The sequence below is a fragment of the Crocuta crocuta genome, unplaced genomic scaffold (assembly GCF_008692635.1).
Source record: "Crocuta crocuta isolate KB4526 unplaced genomic scaffold, BGI_CrCroc_1.0 scaffold45, whole genome shotgun sequence".
Lineage (NCBI taxonomy): Eukaryota > Metazoa > Chordata > Mammalia > Carnivora > Hyaenidae > Crocuta > Crocuta crocuta.
Genome location: NW_027530544.1, coordinates 3,597,653 through 3,614,511, shown reverse-complemented (window position 1 = coordinate 3,614,511; position 16,859 = coordinate 3,597,653). Strand labels below are relative to the sequence as shown.

Here is a 16,859-nt window from a genome sequence, read left to right as displayed (position 1 = left end):
CAGAGAGGAGCCCAGGCCAGAAACAAGGATGCAGTGACAGTCCCTGCAGGGGGCACTGTGGAAACAAGTGACTTGTTTATGTTCTATTGAGGTTAAACATATATGACATAAAATTTGCCATTTCATCCATTTCTTAAATGTACAATCCAGTGGCATTTATTACATTCCTCACGTTGTTGCAACCACGACGACTCCCTGCTTCTAAGAAACTGTGTCTATTAAGCAATAACTACCCCCCCCCCCAGTCCCTGGTAACCTCTATTCTATTTTGTCTTTAGAATTTGCCTATTCTAGATATTTCATGTAAGTGGAATGAATCATACCATACTTGTCCCTTTGTATATTTTTTTCACTTAACATGTTTTCAAGGTTCACCCATGCTGTAGCATGTGTCAGTATTTCATTCCTTTGTATGGTTGAATAATATTTTGTTGTATGGACATACCACATTTTGTTTATCCATTCATCTGTTGGTGGGCATTTGCATTGTTTCCATTGTTAATTATTAATATTTCATAGTTTCTGTGTGTTTCCTAGACTCTGGAGACACACCAGGAAATAAGATAGCATGGTTCTTGCCCCCACCTGGCAGGTAGCCAGGCAGGGACAACAGAGAGATGGGTGTCATCACGGGACCTGTGAGGACCTACAAAACACACCGGATGGGGCTTTGGCCACACTGGGTTCTGGTCTTGCCTGAGCAGCTGCTAACTGTGTGGGGTTCTTTTTCAGACCTCAGCCTTCCCATCTGTAAAATGGATTTGTGGCTAAAGACCTCTGTGGCACTAACATTTTATGGTCCCATGATGTGAAATCTTCTGCTATGGAATTCTAAGAAAACATCTACTGCCTTGCCTTTTTGGGTAGGGCTTGTGGTAGAGAAGAGGTGCCCATGGCTGTAGAAGTGAGGAGAGGAAGGGGTGTCTGGGAATTTGAGTATTTCCAGCCGAGTGCCTGGCAGAAGGTGGCCTTGCTTACATAACTGTGATTGACTTGCTGACTGCCCCCTACAGGAGGCCACTTAATCTCCTAACCCCCCCAGCTGCCTACCCCCACCCCCCCTTCTCAGTTGCCTGCCTAGAGAGGGTGTCCAGGCAAAACTAGGGAAGGTCAAGACTCTTGGTGGCCAAAGGGGCTAGAGTTGTGTAGGAACTGCCCACTTGCCCGTTGGGTTAGCATTATTTGGGGGTCTGTGGGCCTGGAGTTTAAGCAGGATGGGAACTGGGATGTCAGAGGCCAGGACAGCCAGAAGGAGTCAGTGGTAGCTGGGTGGAACCCACAGCCTGGGTGGAGATTTCCTGTCAAAACAGCCACTTATCCTGGCGGGAGAGTGCATTCCTTTACCCTAGGAGATAAGACGGCCTGATTTTCCTCTCTGGGTTCCTTTGAGCCATGAGCTGCCACTGGAGACTCTGTAGCCCCCTCCGTCAGGCCCCAGACTGAGCAGCTCATGCTCCTGGCTCCCCTCCCAGGCTCCCCGCATCCTTGAGCGAGCACTGACCCCAGCAGAGGTGGCCAACAGTTGAATCTAGTCTCCTCTGTGCTTTGATTTCTTTTTTTTTTTTTAATATTTTTATTTATTTCTAGGAGAGAGAGGGAGATACAGACTCCGAAATAGGCTCCAGGCTCTGAGCTGGCAGCCAGCACAGAGCCCGACACAGGGCTCAAACCCACGAACTGCGAGATCATGACCTAAGCGAAAGTCGGACGCTTAACCGACTAAGCCACCCAGGCGCCCCTGTGCTTTGATTTCTTTACCTGAAAAATGCACCTATCCTGTAGGACTGTTCTGAGGTAATATACCTAAAGGGCTTGGAACAGTGACTGGGACAAAGCCTTACTCAGGTGTGTGGCAGTTGTTGGTCTTATCCCAAGATACCTCTTTGTTTCTGGATTCTCTTTGAACTGGGCCCAGGTGAGCCCGAGTTCCCGCCAAAGTGCCCACCAAAGTCAGGGCCCTTCATGTTCTGGGGCCTTTGACAATTAATTCTTTTCTCTGGAGGCATCTCCAGGCAAAAATTTCTTATCTCAACTGGCTGGCCCCAAAGCAAGAAAAAGTTCATTCAGCATTAAAATAGAGTCCGTCCGCATAGGCAGATTGAACAATTTCTCGGGTGTTAGAAATCATCCTTTGTCAAGAAGAGGTCCATCCTCCCTTTCACAAGTGAGGAATCCTCTACTTAGAAAGAGCCTCTGAACTGTCCATCCCAGATTGTAGGGGTTGTTGGCGTTCGCAGGCGCCTCTCTTGTTATGGGAAACTTTCAGCCACCCCCTTCCAAGGGAGCTACCCTTCCTTCCCCCCAACAGGCCCTTCATCTCCTGGGCTGCCCAGCCTTGGGGGCTTTCCGGCCGTGATCCCACCAGCCAGTTGTCCTGAAGGGTGGAGGCCATCCCCTGGGGCCTGGAGGCTCCAGACTGCTCCTCCCTGTGCCCTCTGGGCAGGCACAGCCCCACTTCAGACTTCCCTTCTGGCTACTGCTGGAATGCCCAGCCCTCCCTCTGTGTATTTTCTCTCTGGGTGGGGACCTGGGAGCTCACATCCTCTCTCCCCACCCTCTCTTTGGAGGACCAAACTCCAAAGAGGCCGAAGCCAGAGAGGAGATTGCGGTGTGGGGAAGGCTAGCCCCTTGCCGCCCAGAACTCCCCTGGGGAAGGAAAGCGTGCTGTGGATGGGCGTCTTGAGAGCCTCTTCCAGACCTATCATCATTCCCCTTCTCTCTCCAAGTCCATGGTCAACACACTCCAAACCAATATAGCCTGACCCAGTTCAGGTTGAGAGCACTTCTGTGGAGTACCTGTTCTGGACTGAGATTGTTATGACCTAGTTTAATGGGGTCGCCCTATAGACTGGGGCTTGGTACTACGTGGGCTCCGGGCTGGACTCTGAGCTAGGGCTACAGTTCCACTTTGAGCATTCATACTTTGTGTAGCTGGCTTGCATCTCTAAGCTCAGTTGTCAAAATGGGTCCATAGATTAGACCTTGAAGGTTAGTTATCTGCACTAATGAAGGGCTCACAAGATACTGTAATAATCAACAGGAGACCTAGTAGCAGCAATGGTAATCCATAATTGCTTTGTTTCATTGACATATTCAGGAATGTGGTGGCAAGCTCATGTCACAGTCCTGTAGCACTGTCCTATCACCACCACAGGGAAGGCAGGGGGCATCAGGGAGGCAGGGGGTGGTGCTGAGATGTTCTGGAAGCTAGTTTGGGATTTTATGTCTTTTGCTGGAAATTAGTGGTGTAACTGGACTCTGGGTACTGAGTGTTAAGAATTGGCTTCTGGGGGGGGTGGGCNGAGTGAGCTTCTGCCTGGGCCACTTTCAGAATAGAAGGGATCTAAAACCATTACCTGGTAGGCCCTGCACACACACCTGGGAGTGTGGTCTGGATCACTTAGGCACTCAGTAGGGGTGTTCAACCTTGGGCTCATCTCAGAGAGACAGTCAGAATTTGCATTTCAAAGGGAACAGGGACTCACTCATAGTCCCCTGTCTAGACTCTTGGTTCTCATCTCCCAAATCCATGCTCTCTGGGCCCAGGTTGACTGCCCCACCTCTTTGCAGCTCCCGGGAGCCAACACCAGCCCAGAGGAGGAAAAACTCCACTGGCCAGCGCAAGCAGGCAGAGGCATGCAGGGTGAACTGCGCGTCTTCATCCACCTTGGACTGTCTGGGGCCGGGTAGTGTCTGAATGAATTGGGGGGGTTGCTTGGGCAGGAACTCTGTGGGGGACTTAGTGGCAGCATGGGGCTCTGGACACTCTCTTTCTTGCCCTTTTCACTGACCTCTCTTTGTGAGGCTATTTCAGACCCATTCCCTCCCCCAGGCTGCAGATCTCTGTCCCCATATGGAGACAACCCAGAGTGGTCACAACAACCCCTACGAGACTGGGCAGACCCTCAGGCCACCATTCCAGCGCCACGATCCGGGAGGGCCTGAGGAGAGGGGGTGTGTGCAGCACGCTGCTGGGCTCCAGGGAGAAGCACCCAGTTCATGTTTCCGCTGCTGCCCGCCTACTGTACCTCCGCCTCGGCTGGGGCGCCTCCGCTGGCTCCTCTCCTCGTGGCCTTGTCCCCACCCCTCCCCCACACCCCACCACGTTGTTTTGGTGTGTGTCCCTTCCCAGAACCTCAGCCTCTCCTTTCCTTTTCCTTGCAGAGTTGCTCTTCCTGTGATCCCTCAGGCCCAGCCCGCCCTTCTGGGGCCCTCCCGGCCTTCCTCTCTCCCAGGCCCTTCCTCCGCTCTTTCTATTCCTGGTTGGACCAGCCTCTCCCATTGTCCATTCCCAGGAAAGGGCTGTCTTGCTGGTCGGAGTTGAGGGCGGAGTGAGGGACCTGAGCCAAGAAGAAAGCTGGTGCCGGAAGCCCCTGCCTGCCCCCACACACCCCCAGCTCTACTCACAGCAAGGTGCCCCCACCCCCACCCCATTGCCAGTGTCATTTTTAGAAATCTCACTTTCTAAGTTAGTCAGCAGCAGCAATCTGACACCCACATGTGGGGGCTGATGACTTCCCGACTGCCTCTTCTAATTTCAGCAGACCCCAGAGGTGGGGCCCGCAGGAGTGGGGGAGCCACAGGGACCACGGAAAGCTTCCCAGGAACGGCCTGACCTGAGGGCCTGGGAGCTGTGGTTTGTCACAACTTGTGACCAAGGCTGACTGCCTTTGGCCGGAGCAAGGTGGCCAGGTTCCCAGGAGTACTTCTTGGGAGCAGACAGCGGACGCTGCGGAATCATGGCCCACTATTGGCAACTAGAGGAGCCATGTTACCAGATCCCTGGGAAGAAAAGCCAAGGCTCTCTGTAGACGACCTTCAAGCATCTCCCCTCTGCCTGTTCTTGCCTGGGCTTTGTCTCGATTTATTTTCTCCCCCTTATGTCTCCCACTCCACCCCCATTCTGTTTTTGTTGTTCCTAAAAGCACATAGCTCAAATGGGGCCAAGGTAGTTTTGGTATATACACAAACAGATGTTCAGGTCAAACCTAGATAAATTTACACGTGGCAGGTGCAGGCACTGAGCATCCCAGGCCTTTCAGAGTTGGAAGATGTCAGCTGAGAAGGCCTCAGACTGGCTCCCTGTTTTACCAGCAGAGGAGCTGAGAGGTTCCCAGTGACAAAGACACAAGCTTTAGAGACCTCTGGGGAACCGGCTCGGGATGAATTACAGAGAGACAGTATGATAGACGGAAAACTTTGAATTCAGACAGAACTGGGTCTAAGCTAGGCTCTGCCTGCTCCTAGCTATGTAAGCCTCAGCCGGTCGCACACCGCTTGGTATATGTGGCATTCCACAGGGGAGACCCTCTGTCAGCCCCGTGCAGATGGAGAGAGGGAGATGCTGTGATCTTTGGGGGGGTGGGTTTCAGGGGTTAATGAGAATCTATGCTGTATGCCTTGGCACTCCCCCGTCCCCCACCCTGGGGAAAAGGCCATAGGCCTGCCAGGGCCAAAGCTGGCCCCCTCTTGGGGGGGAGGGCAGTGCTGGGGACCTGGGGACTGGCCTCCTACAGGAGAGGCAATGGCTGTAATACAGGCAGGTCTGGCTGTGTGACTTTGGACAAGATTCTGTGCCTTCCTGAGCCAGGTGTCCTTATATCTGATCTTGCAGGGTAGTTATGGGAATGACGGATGACATTGTGAAGGACTTAGTTCCCAGTAACTGGTGCATGGGAGGTGCTCAATAAAGGGCTGCTCATTAGTACGTTCAGAAGAGAGCTTGCCCCGCGATGTCCTTGAAGATGGAACCTGCACAATCCTGTGCACAGATACTCCTTGCTGCCTGGCAAGGACTGAAGTATGAAGGACTGTGTCACCTGTGGCTGCTGCCCTGCGAGGCAGGCATGGTAGCGGTCAGGGCATGGGATGCTGTAGGGGGGCAGGGCCTGGCAGAAGTCTCAGGTGCAGAGGCAGCCCTAGTGTGAAAGTCCTGAACTTCGGGGTCCATGTTCCTCAAGAGGCTTCAGAGGCCTGGAAACCCCCAAATGATGTGCAAAATGTGGTGTCTGTGGGGACAGCTTTCAACAGATTCTCAAATGGGACCGTAACTAAATTAAGAACCCTTGTTCTGGATGTCAGGACATCAGGCATGAAGACGCACTGGAAGAGGACACGGCGGGTGGGGTCGGCTCAGCCCTGTGCCCTGGATGTGACCAGCTGATCTTCCCCCCATGCCTCAGCCGGCAAGTGCAAGCCAGGCTGGGACTTCAGTGCCTTACCTGGGCATCCACCCTGCCATGAGCTTGAGGTTCAGCTTCACTTGGTTTGGGGTGTGGGAGAGAGACCAGGGCCGTGGAAGTTGGGGTGAGGAACGGTAGGGCCAAACCTCATTGGCGGCTGGCTCAGGCCTGGGGACCTGAGGTGCTGAGGGTGTTAGGGGGTGGGAATCATAAGGACCTGGGAAGGTAAAGGCAAAGGAAGTGAAGCAGGTCTACTGTACAAGCCTCTGGAGCTCCTTCTCATCCACTGGAAAGTGGCGCATGTGCCTGAGGCCTGCCCCTGCCTGAGTGGGCTTGACCAAATAGTCATCGAATGATCTCTCTGGGCCTTGGGTTCTAGCCTGAGGGTGATCACTGCAGGCTCTTACCTCAGAGCCTAATGCAGAGACCTCAGGCTGTGTCTCACAGAGGTGTGGCTGTGGGTGTTCTCTCTCTTCCTTTCTCTCTCTCTCTCTCCTTCCTCTCTCCCCTCCCCTTCCCTCTCCTCCTCTCCACTTCCCTCCCTCCTTCCTTCCTTCCTTTCTTTTCTTTCTTTCTCCTTTTATTATCTGTCATCTTTTGTTTTTCTCATAAATNCCTTCCTCTCTCCCCTCCCCTTCCCTCTCCTCCTCTCCACTTCCCTCCCTCCTTCCTTCCTTTCTTTTCTTTCTTTCTCCTTTTATTATCTGTCCCATCTTTTGTTTTTCTCATAAATCACTTAAATCATTTCTAGAAGCAGATAGAGTATAAATAGAAAAAAAAGGAAGGAAGGAAGGAAGGAAGGAAGGAAGGAAGGAAGGAAGGAAGGAAGGAAGGAAGGATACTTGTTTGCAGGGAAGATACCGGTCTAGAGAAGGTAGGCTTTCAGTCCTGGGATGTTTTGTTTGTTTTTCTGAAAGATATAATTTCTTTTGGTAAATTGATTTTGCTTGTGAAAGACAATGTGGAACATTTGTAAAAAGAAAAAAAGAAAAGAGAAATTGCTCATAATTGCATTATATAGACATCCGTAGGTAGTAGGTTGTATGTTTCCTTCTAGTCTTTTCTTACATGTATACATTAAAACTCTTTTGGTATTTGTACTATAAATGGTAACCAGGTTTCTTGCTTCACCATGTAGCATATATAACATGGACAATTTTCTGTGGCGCTAAAAGCCCTTTATAAACATTTAAAACACTTCAGTTCCCCATAGTTAGACATTTAGACTCCCCATTTTACATCGTTATAAGTAAAGCATTGACAATGTTTTTGCCCATAAAGTTCTTTTCAAAGTTAAGATGATTTCCTTGAGAAAGATTCAGAAGCCCACCTGAAGGGAGAGGGGGCTATCTCTGCAGCGTGTCGGTGAGAGTGTGCTGGGGACTGCGTGGGGCTGCCATTGTCATAGGCCCTGCAGAGACAAGGGATGAGGCAGACCTCCTCACAGACCCCTGTGCGAGCCAAGTGACTTAGGCACTCAATCTGTGGTTCTTGGTGGGGTGGAAAGAAAGAAGAGTCTTCCCAGTGACTCATCCATGGGGCTTGGGCAAAGCCTTCATATACCCCCTCTGTCAGAGCTGCCATGGGCCTCCTCTGTCAGAGATCAGTGGAGCCCAATGAGGTGTTTCTGTCCCGCACGGCTGGCTTGCCCAGCAGGCCCACAGCCCTGCGTTCGGATGGGCTTGCAGACCTGTGCAGCATTCCAGCGTGGCTGAGCTGTGCTCCAGGGCAGGCTGGGCTTGGTGTTCACCTCAGAAAGGCTAGTCAGTGGGGTCAGCCAGCGGATAAACTAAAGTTAACTCAGCCATTATTGCTTTTTTGTTAATGAGGGGAAGACCAGCTGTGAAGATGCCAAACCATTCAGAACTGTTGCAGAGTCCTTGGGATTTAATGTCTCAGGACAAATTCCGCATTCAGGCAGAAGAAAGCAATCGACAGTGATTTTAAGTCCTGACCGGACTCCCAAGGGTCTCTTGTGCTTCACTGAGCTTTCATTTTGTTATTTTTTTAAAAAATATTTTTCCTATTAAGTTATGGATCTTGGAAGCCATGAAAAGTGCTGGTGATCTCACTGGGCTCATGAAAGAGCAGGAGCTCTTTTGTGGATTGAGGCCCAGGGGGAAGCCAAGCCCTGAGGTAGGTGGAGGATGATCAGGCAGGAAATTCTGTCACCACGGCTCCAGGGGTCGGCTGGAGTGGTGGCCAGACGCCCACCCTATGTGGTGTGGGGGCTGAGGGCAAGGGATTGGGACTGGGTTCTCTTAGACTGTAGTTAACAGACACAAACCAACTCATTCTCAGAGACGAGATTCAAAAGTAGAGTCTGGAAATCCCGGATGTTCCTGAGCCTAAGAATACTTGATCTGGATCTTAAACTTCCACAACCCACTAACATGTCACAGATGCTCTTCAAAGTGACCTCCTTTGACAAAGAAGCAAAATAGGCTTAAAACCACCTGAAAAATTCTATTGAAGTCAGTGTACAAATGTTTAAAATGCTTTGAAGAAATTGGATCTGAGATGTTCTTGCTACAAAGCAGCCTATGAACAAGTCAAGCTGAAAGCATGGATTCGAGATGTGCCCACAGCCAAGAAACAAGACAAAGAGTCTTCTTAATTTGACCCATATTTGCAACCTGCCTCTTGTGTGCCAGGCACAGTGCATGACTCTGGGGGCAGACATTTGTGAGACTGGATTTCTTGCCCCAAGGTGTCTAGTTGGGGAAAGGTCTAATATGGCCAGTCATAGTATGAGGGCGCCTAGGAGGAATTGATTCTGATCAGGAGTTGATGTAAAAGCCAAAGGAAGAAGCATTTGAGATGGGCTTTGAAAGTGAGCATGACAATGGAGCATCTGAGTGGCTTAGTCAGTTAAGTGTCAAACTATGGCTCAGGTCACGATCTCATAGTTCATGCATTTGAGCCCCTCATCAGGGTCTCTGCTGTCAGTGCAGAACCCACTTCACATCCTCAGTCCTCCTAGCCCTTTGCCCCTCCCCCCCTCTCGAAAATCAATAAACATTTTTAAAAAAGCAAGCATGGCATTGATGCTTAGAGATGTGGGAAAAGGTTCTGGAAGGCAAGGGACACAGGAATGGACACTACTGGTGCTCCTGGGGAGAGTCATTTTTGTGACTTCTGGGCAGAGGAAAGGCAGGAAATGGTGACATGTCACCTGCTTGTAGAGGGCTTTGATAGTCATCTTAAGAAGTTTGGTGTATATTCTGCAGCTAATAGGTAAAGTTTTTGAAGAGGGAAAGTAGGTTAATTTTTTCAGTTAACAGAAAATACATAAATATATGCTCAGTGAAAGATTTCAGCTATACTGAAATCTGTAAAGAAAAAAAAAAGAAAAGAGAAAAAGAAAATGCTCCCCTTCCCAGAGGTTACTACTGTTCTCCTTCAAGTCATTTTATCCACCTGTATCATAGAGAAAGATTACACAGAATCAAGCCCTGAAGTGTTAAGGCTGATTCTGTCAGACTTCTTCTTTTTCTCTCTCTCACACACAGGCCCATATATATATTTTTTAAGTTTATTTATGTATTTTGAGAGAAAGAGAGAGAGAGAAAGAGAGCAGGGAAGGGGTAGAGAGAGAGGGAGAGAGAATCCCAAGCAGGCCCTGTGCTGTCAGCACAGAGCCCGATGCTGGGCTCCATCCCATGACCCTGGGATCATGACCTGGGGCAAAATCAAGAGTCAGACACTCAACCAACTGAGCCACCCAGGCACCCCAGCCCCCTACCTTTTAGTATTTAAATTTACAGAAGCCAAGACTGTAATCTAGGGAAGGCTGCGTGCTGTGTCTTAATCACTTGTCTATTTTGCTCTCCTTTGTGTTATTTCAGAACACGGTTTTGTTGGGTATTCACCAGAACTGCTACAGAACAACACTCTGCCCGATTACAGCCCAGGAGAATCTTTTTTCACTGTCTTCGGGGTGTTCTTCCCAGCAGCTACAGGTATAGTAATTTGGATTCTTTTTCACTCCCACATTAGGGGTATAAATGCCTGGTTTCTAAAACTCAGAATCATAAGTGGCCTGCATGTGCTCCTAGGATGTCTATCTGACTTTAGAAATGGCTTTAGCTTTGACTGAAAAGCTATTAATGGAGAGTTTACTTGTTCATAATTCCTTTTTTTTTTTTTTTTTTTTACAAATAGTTCATTGTCAAGTTGGTTTCCCTTGGTTTCCATACTTGTTCATAATTCCTGAAGGCTCCAGCATTATTTATTCTTCCTTACCCTCCATACCTATATGGCCTAACCTCTTGGCCCAGTTAATAGAGGAGACATATTTCTCCTATGGCTGAGCAGGATGGATTCCTAAGCAGGATAAGCGTCCCCTTCCACCACAGAATGGGTGCACACTTGGTCTAGAAACTCCCCTTCTCTCTACCCCAAACTGTGTGTCTTCTCCCAGGGGGCAGAGAAATGCTATTGTCTTCTCCCTGCCCTGGGTGTGGGTGAGATCAGGATCCCATGGACGATGAATGAATCTCCTTGCCCTACGTTTCCCATTTTTCTGGCTCTACGGTGGCCAGGGAGGAGCTTTCCAAAGCTGAGGTCCCTCTAGAACTCTTGTCTTGGGCTCCAGGCCTTGGCCTGGAAGGTAGTAAGCAAACATGTGGACCCAGTGATTGTAAGAAATAACCATTTGCTAGAGACTGGACTTGTCCCGGGACACAGACTCAGAGAAGCAATTTACTCTTGATCAGGCCACGTCAGTGCCCTGGAGTGTGGCTGATCTGTCTCTGTGTCCTCCCTCTTCTCTCTGCCTGCCTACATGTGGCTCTTTCCTTGCTCATGATCCTTTCCTCAAATAAGATAGGGATAGAAAAAGAGGAGGAGCTACTAGCATGTTGGAACTTTACAAGCCTGCCCGTGACAAATGCTGGCAAGCATGTGGAAAAAAACTGGAACTCTCATACACTGTTGATGGGAATGTGAGATAGTGCAACCATTTGGGAAAACAGTAGGATGATTTCTGAAAAATCGAATAGTCTACAGCCATAGCGCCCTAAATGTGTCAGATCTTGGAAGCTAAGCAGGGCTGTGCCTGGTTAGTATGTGGATGAGAAACTGCCCGGGAATACCAGGTACTACAGGCCTAAAAGAAAGAAACTTAAATATATACCCAGCCATTTCCTCCTGGTTATCTACTGCAGAGAAGTAAAAACATGTAAAGACTTGTGCCTAACTGTTAAAAGCGGCTTAATTTTTAATAGTCTCAAACTGGAAATAATTCAAATATTCATCAACAGACAAATAGATAAATTATGGTATAGCCATCCATGTAAAACTACTCAACGATGAAAGGAATGAGCTATTGAAACCTGCAACAATACAGATGGATTTCAAAATAACAGTGATACATGGGGCACCTGGGTGGCTCAGTCAGTTACGTGTCCCACTTCAGCTCAGGCCATGATCTCGCGGTTTGGAGTTCGAGCCCCGCGTTGGACTCTGTGTTGACAGCTCAGAGCCTGGAGCCTGCTTGCAATTCTGTGTCTCCCTCTCTCTCTGCCCCTCCCCTGTTCACACTCTGTCTGTCCGTCTGTCTGCCTGTCTCTCTCTCTCTAAAAAATAAACATTAAAAAAAATAATGGTGCTGTGAGAAGGAAGTCAGAAAAAAAACAAGTAACTTTTTTAAAAGATAAAATTATACAAAACTCCATTTATATGAAATTCTAGAAAATGCAGACTATAGTAACAGAAGGCAGACCAGGGGATGGGGAGTAGGGGCGTGGGGAGCAGGAGGGAGGGACAAGGAAATTTCAGGGCATGAAACGCTATTCTAGTCTATGGTGATGGATTGGGATTGACAGGTATATTCCTGTGCCACAACTTTCCAGATTATGACACTTTAAACATGTGCAGCTTGTCATATGCTAGTTACACCTCAGTAAAGCTGTGTCAATGAAAAAAATTAACAATGTTAATCACCTTTAATCAACTTTCCTGAATCTCACTCTGGCCTCTAGCAATGCTTGTTTTCTCTGCTCTTCACAGTCAAACACTAGAGCTTTGTGCTCCTGCCTCCCGTTGCACTTGTTCACACTCTTCTTTTGGAATCCTGAGCCTGGTTCTCTCCTGAAATGGCTCTTTTCAGAGTCTTCATGGCTGCTATGCTGTTCAGTTCAACAATCATCTCTGATTTCTCAGTGTATTCAACTGGTCACCTCCGCTTCCTCCTTTACCCTTGCCTTCTCTGATGCAGCACCTCCCTGTCTGCCCCTGCCTTTCTCACTTGCCTGTATAGGTACATCCTCTTCTGCCTGCCCATTAAATTTTGGGGTTTATCAGGCTGTGCCTACATCCTCTTCTCTTCTTTCTCTACAGTTTTCCTTAGAATCTCATCCATGCCTACTGTTCAATGACCGCCCACAAGATGGATGACTCCCAGACTTGTGCCTCTAGCCCAGATTTCTCTAAGCTTCACATCATATATTTAGTTGCTTACGTGACATCATCTATTGGGTATCTCAGACCCAACATGTTCAGAACCAAGCCCATCCCACCCACCCCCCAAATGGTTCTTCTCCTTTACTCTTGATCTCAGGAAATGGCGTCTCTATCCAAACAATTGCTCATGCCAGTAATGGGAAGTTATTCATGATCGCGTCCTCTTTCTCACCAGTACCCTCCAAGTCCTCCTAAAGGAGGTTCTCCTTTACTTCCTACTTCTCTCCACCTCTCCGACCACTCTGGTCTAAGCCTCATCTCTCACTAGATCACTGCAGCAGTGTCCTACCTGACCCATCACCTTGACCCCCACCCCCAGGCTGGCCACAGAAGTGAGCTCGGAGCTAGGCCTCAGGAGCGGCAGGTAGAATCTTGGTATGCAAATCCAGATGTGCCAGAAGTAGTGCATCCTTTTCATTTTTACGAAGCGAAAAGAGTCATTCTCTTGTCTTCATTCTGCCAGGATGACTGAAAGCGGATGTCAGTCATTCATCATGCCTCTACCTTGCCCTGTCATCTTGTTCCAGGGTCTTAGGGTCTCAGCAAGTCCCAAGGCATGTCTGGCTTTTCATCCTTGTACACACAGCCAGACCCTCTTCGTGTCCTGTCTGCACATCTGTCCAGGTACATGCTCTCTGCTGCTTCTGAGCCACTTTTAGGGATCAGAAATTTGAACTGGGGAGCCCTATGCTTTAGAGTGTATGCACTTTCCAGGCCCTCCTTCCTGGGATCTTGTGGGGTCCCCACTGTGCTGACAGAGAGTGGGCCCCACATTCACACTGCTTCAGATCTTATGAGCCTTTATCTCCTTGCCATGAGCTCCAGGGGCAACCTTCTGTAATAATATGGCAGTCCCTCCTGTCCAGGGCCAGCTTTATGGGCATGAACCTATGCATTCACATTGGTGAATCCCACGCTCAGAAGGGTCCCCTGCTTGGAGTAATGATTTACTTTTGCTAAAATTCTTAATAATGTTTTGAATGAGGGATCGCACATTTTTATTTTCACCGGACCCAGCGAACTATGTACCAAAGTCTATTCTTGTCCACCAGCACCCCCTCCCCCCTGCCCCCATGCTTTCCCCACCCATTTTGCGGTTTCTTTTCTACCTGCTTGATTCTCTAAAATCTCCTAAGGGTTCAGGCTTTTGAGAAACAGAACCCAAAACAGGGTGCAGGCAAATTCTGCTTCCTTCTGCTATGTATCTCACTCAAGGCAATAAAATATAGGTCAACTTCCTCTTGAATGGGCAGAAAAGGCAAGAGGGAAAATGAGCAGAGGGAATTTTTTTTTTAAGTTAACATTTGAAACATGTTGACCTGCCCTCCCTCCCCCACACAGGCAGAGCACACCTTCAAGAGACTTCCCACCTGAGCGTTTCCTTGGGCCTGGGCCCGGGTGTCAGGGCGGCAGTTACACCTGAGGCAGCGCTGTGGGCCTCCTCGGCTGGCCACCCTGCAGGCGGCGTCCTCAGGCACCCCCAGGAGCTTGTGTCAGTGGTGTGACCCTGCTGGGCCCATCCACACTGCTCCACGCTTCCCCTCCTTTGCCTCTCCAGGCCCTGTGTCTTAGAAAGAGAGGCGATGCCTGGTCTGACAGGGGTGCAGGGAGGGGTGCCCCCCCTTCAGTACTTCTCCCTCCAGCAAGGAATTGGCAGCAGCCTGAGGTTTGAAGAGCCACACAGTGGTCCAGAGTCTGAGCGGGAGTAACGTTTGAGATCCACTCGTTCAGCTGCTCTCAACTAACTTTCTTTCTTCCTTCCTTCCTTCCTTCCTTCCTTCCTTCCTTCCTTCCTTCCTTCCTTCCTTCCTTAATGTTTATTTGTTCCTTTTGAGAGAGAGAGCGAGAGCAAGCGTGAATGGGGAAGGGGCAGAGAGAGAAAGAGAGAGAGAATCCCAAGCAGTCTCTGCATTGACAGTCAGCCACAGGACTCAGTCTCACAAACCATGAGATCATGACCTGAGCCAAAGTCAAGAGTCAGACACTTAACCAACTGAACCACTCAGTTGCCCCTCATCTTTTCTTTTTAATCCATATTTATTTTTTATGATGATACTAAAACCCTCACCTACACTAGAAATTCCAGTATGCCTCCCTGGACCAGAGAGGGGTATATTTGTCCTTCCTTTGGAAAGATTGCCACCGAGAATATTTGTCAGGCTTTATATTCTGCAGCTTAAATTATGAATACATTATTTCGTAAAAGTCCAAATATAAAATTATAACATTGAAGAAACTATCTACACAGGCTTTTTGTTTTACCCCACCCCTCTCTGGAGATGTGCTCCCCTGTCTCTCCCACCACCCCTTGGTCTAACCAGTTTGAGAATCACTGATCCTTTACGTGACCAACTGGGGAAGGAGGAGCACAGACAGGCTTATGAAGGATTGCTAAAGGTCACCCAGCTAATTAGTGACCGGAGTTGGGCCACCATCCTGCTAGGGAACATTGCCTCTCTGGCTCTCTCTCTGTTTTGCAGGGGCCCCAGTGTAAACACGGTAGGCAGGACGAACAATTTGTATCACTTGGCTTTCCCCTGGCAGATGTTCTGTTAAGCTATGAAAAGCATGGATGATTGGCAGTTTCCATGGTGACGGATTTGCCAAGGATTAGCTCTGAGTGAGTCATGGCTGGGGCTCCCTCCAACGCCATCCTCTTCTGGAACAAGAGAACCTCCAGGCTGTGGAGAGGGGAGAGGAGTTTGGAAGAACAAACAGAAGTCCCCCCGCCTTGTGTCCCCATATCCAGTCAGACATATTATTTAAATTACTTCAGATATTTTATCTCAAGGGCAGGACACTTCCTGTGAGGGGCAGCTGAAGACTAGGTTTCAGTGGCTTCTCTGGATTTATGAAGCATGTCCTTTTGTCCTTCTGTCCTTCTCCCCGTAGTCCACCACACCCTGTGGTACTGGCTGCAGGGTGGGGCTGGGACCTTGGAGTAGATTCTGCATTTGCTTTGTTTCCTAAAGTACTTTCCTTCTCCAAGCTGCACCACCAAACTTGCCCTGAGAAACAAATATCCACCCCCACAGAATGCTTTCTCTCTCTCTCTCTCTGCCTCTCTCTCTCTTTTACACACACACACACACACACACACACACACACATACACACAGCCATCCAGGGATCAGGAACCATAGTACATGGAGGAACTAGGAAAGGGAAGCTCCCAGAGAATGGGGTCCACAGGTTTAAGGAAGAGAAAGCCTCAAGTAAGGACAAGCCAGAGTTGGGGCTCACCCCACTGCCTTTGGATGAGCAGGAACAAGAGGAAAGAAGGAAGCTTTATAATTATCGTACATGTTTATTTTTATAATTTTGTTTATAGAATTAATGTATAATTTTATCAAAATTATTATAACTATCTATAATAATCATTAGCATTATAATAGCCTACTATGTGTGGAGCTGTGCTGAGCGTTCTCCATACAGTCTTCACTTAAACCTCACCACAGCTCCAGGGCTTTCATTAAGCACAGGCTTACCGTGAAGGTAATGAAGCCTAGGCTTTAGGATCCCTCACTTGCCTGAGCTCCTGCTAAAGCGCTGTTTTAATTTCATATTCATAAGACTGTGTTGTTGTTTTTTTTAATGTTTTTTATTTATTTCTAGGAGAGAGAGAGAGAGACAGTGTGAGCAGGGGAGGGTCAGAGAGAGAGGGAGTCACAGACTGAAACAGGCTCCAGGCTCTGAGCTGGCAGTCAGCACAGAGCCCGACGCGGGCCCGAACCCACGAACCGCGAGATCATGACCTAAGCGAAAGTCGGACGCTTAACCGACTAAGCCACCCAGGCGCCCCTAGACTGTGTTGTTTTTAAAGTGTCAGACCCCCTAGAACCTGGACCCCTCCGTGGGTTCTGTTATTATTCCACTTTACAGATGAGGGAACAACACAGAGAGGTTATTTCCCAAGGTCACCCAGACTGTAAGTGCTGAGCCCGGTTGCTTCCCACCTACTTTGAAGAGGATGCTGGAAGAGGGAATGCACGCTTGTCTGGAGCTGCCCCCGACCCAGAAGCCAACAAATCTGGCATTTAATTGAATTGAATCCTGGCATTTAAACATTCCGTTATTTGACACTGTCTCAGCAGAAGCTCTAAGGCATCGAGAGGGTGGGACCTCACAGGTTCTGCCTCAGAGAATAGAGCCAAGAGGGGCTGAAAGATTCCTGCAGGAACAGCTGAGCAAACCAACCAATAGGCGTGGGAAA

The 16,859-nt window shown here is 48.9% G+C and overlaps 1 protein-coding gene across 1 annotated transcript in view; it reads left to right on the top strand.

Moving 5' to 3' along the window:
- Window positions 1-16,859, top strand: part of SLC12A8 (solute carrier family 12 member 8) — a 137,380-nt gene that overhangs the window by 71,066 nt on the left and 49,455 nt on the right. The window contains exon 6 of the mRNA XM_077767745.1: window positions 10,031-10,144. Within this exon, the coding sequence (XP_077623871.1) occupies window positions 10,031-10,144 (114 nt within the window). The remainder of the gene's footprint in view (window positions 1-10,030; window positions 10,145-16,859) is intronic.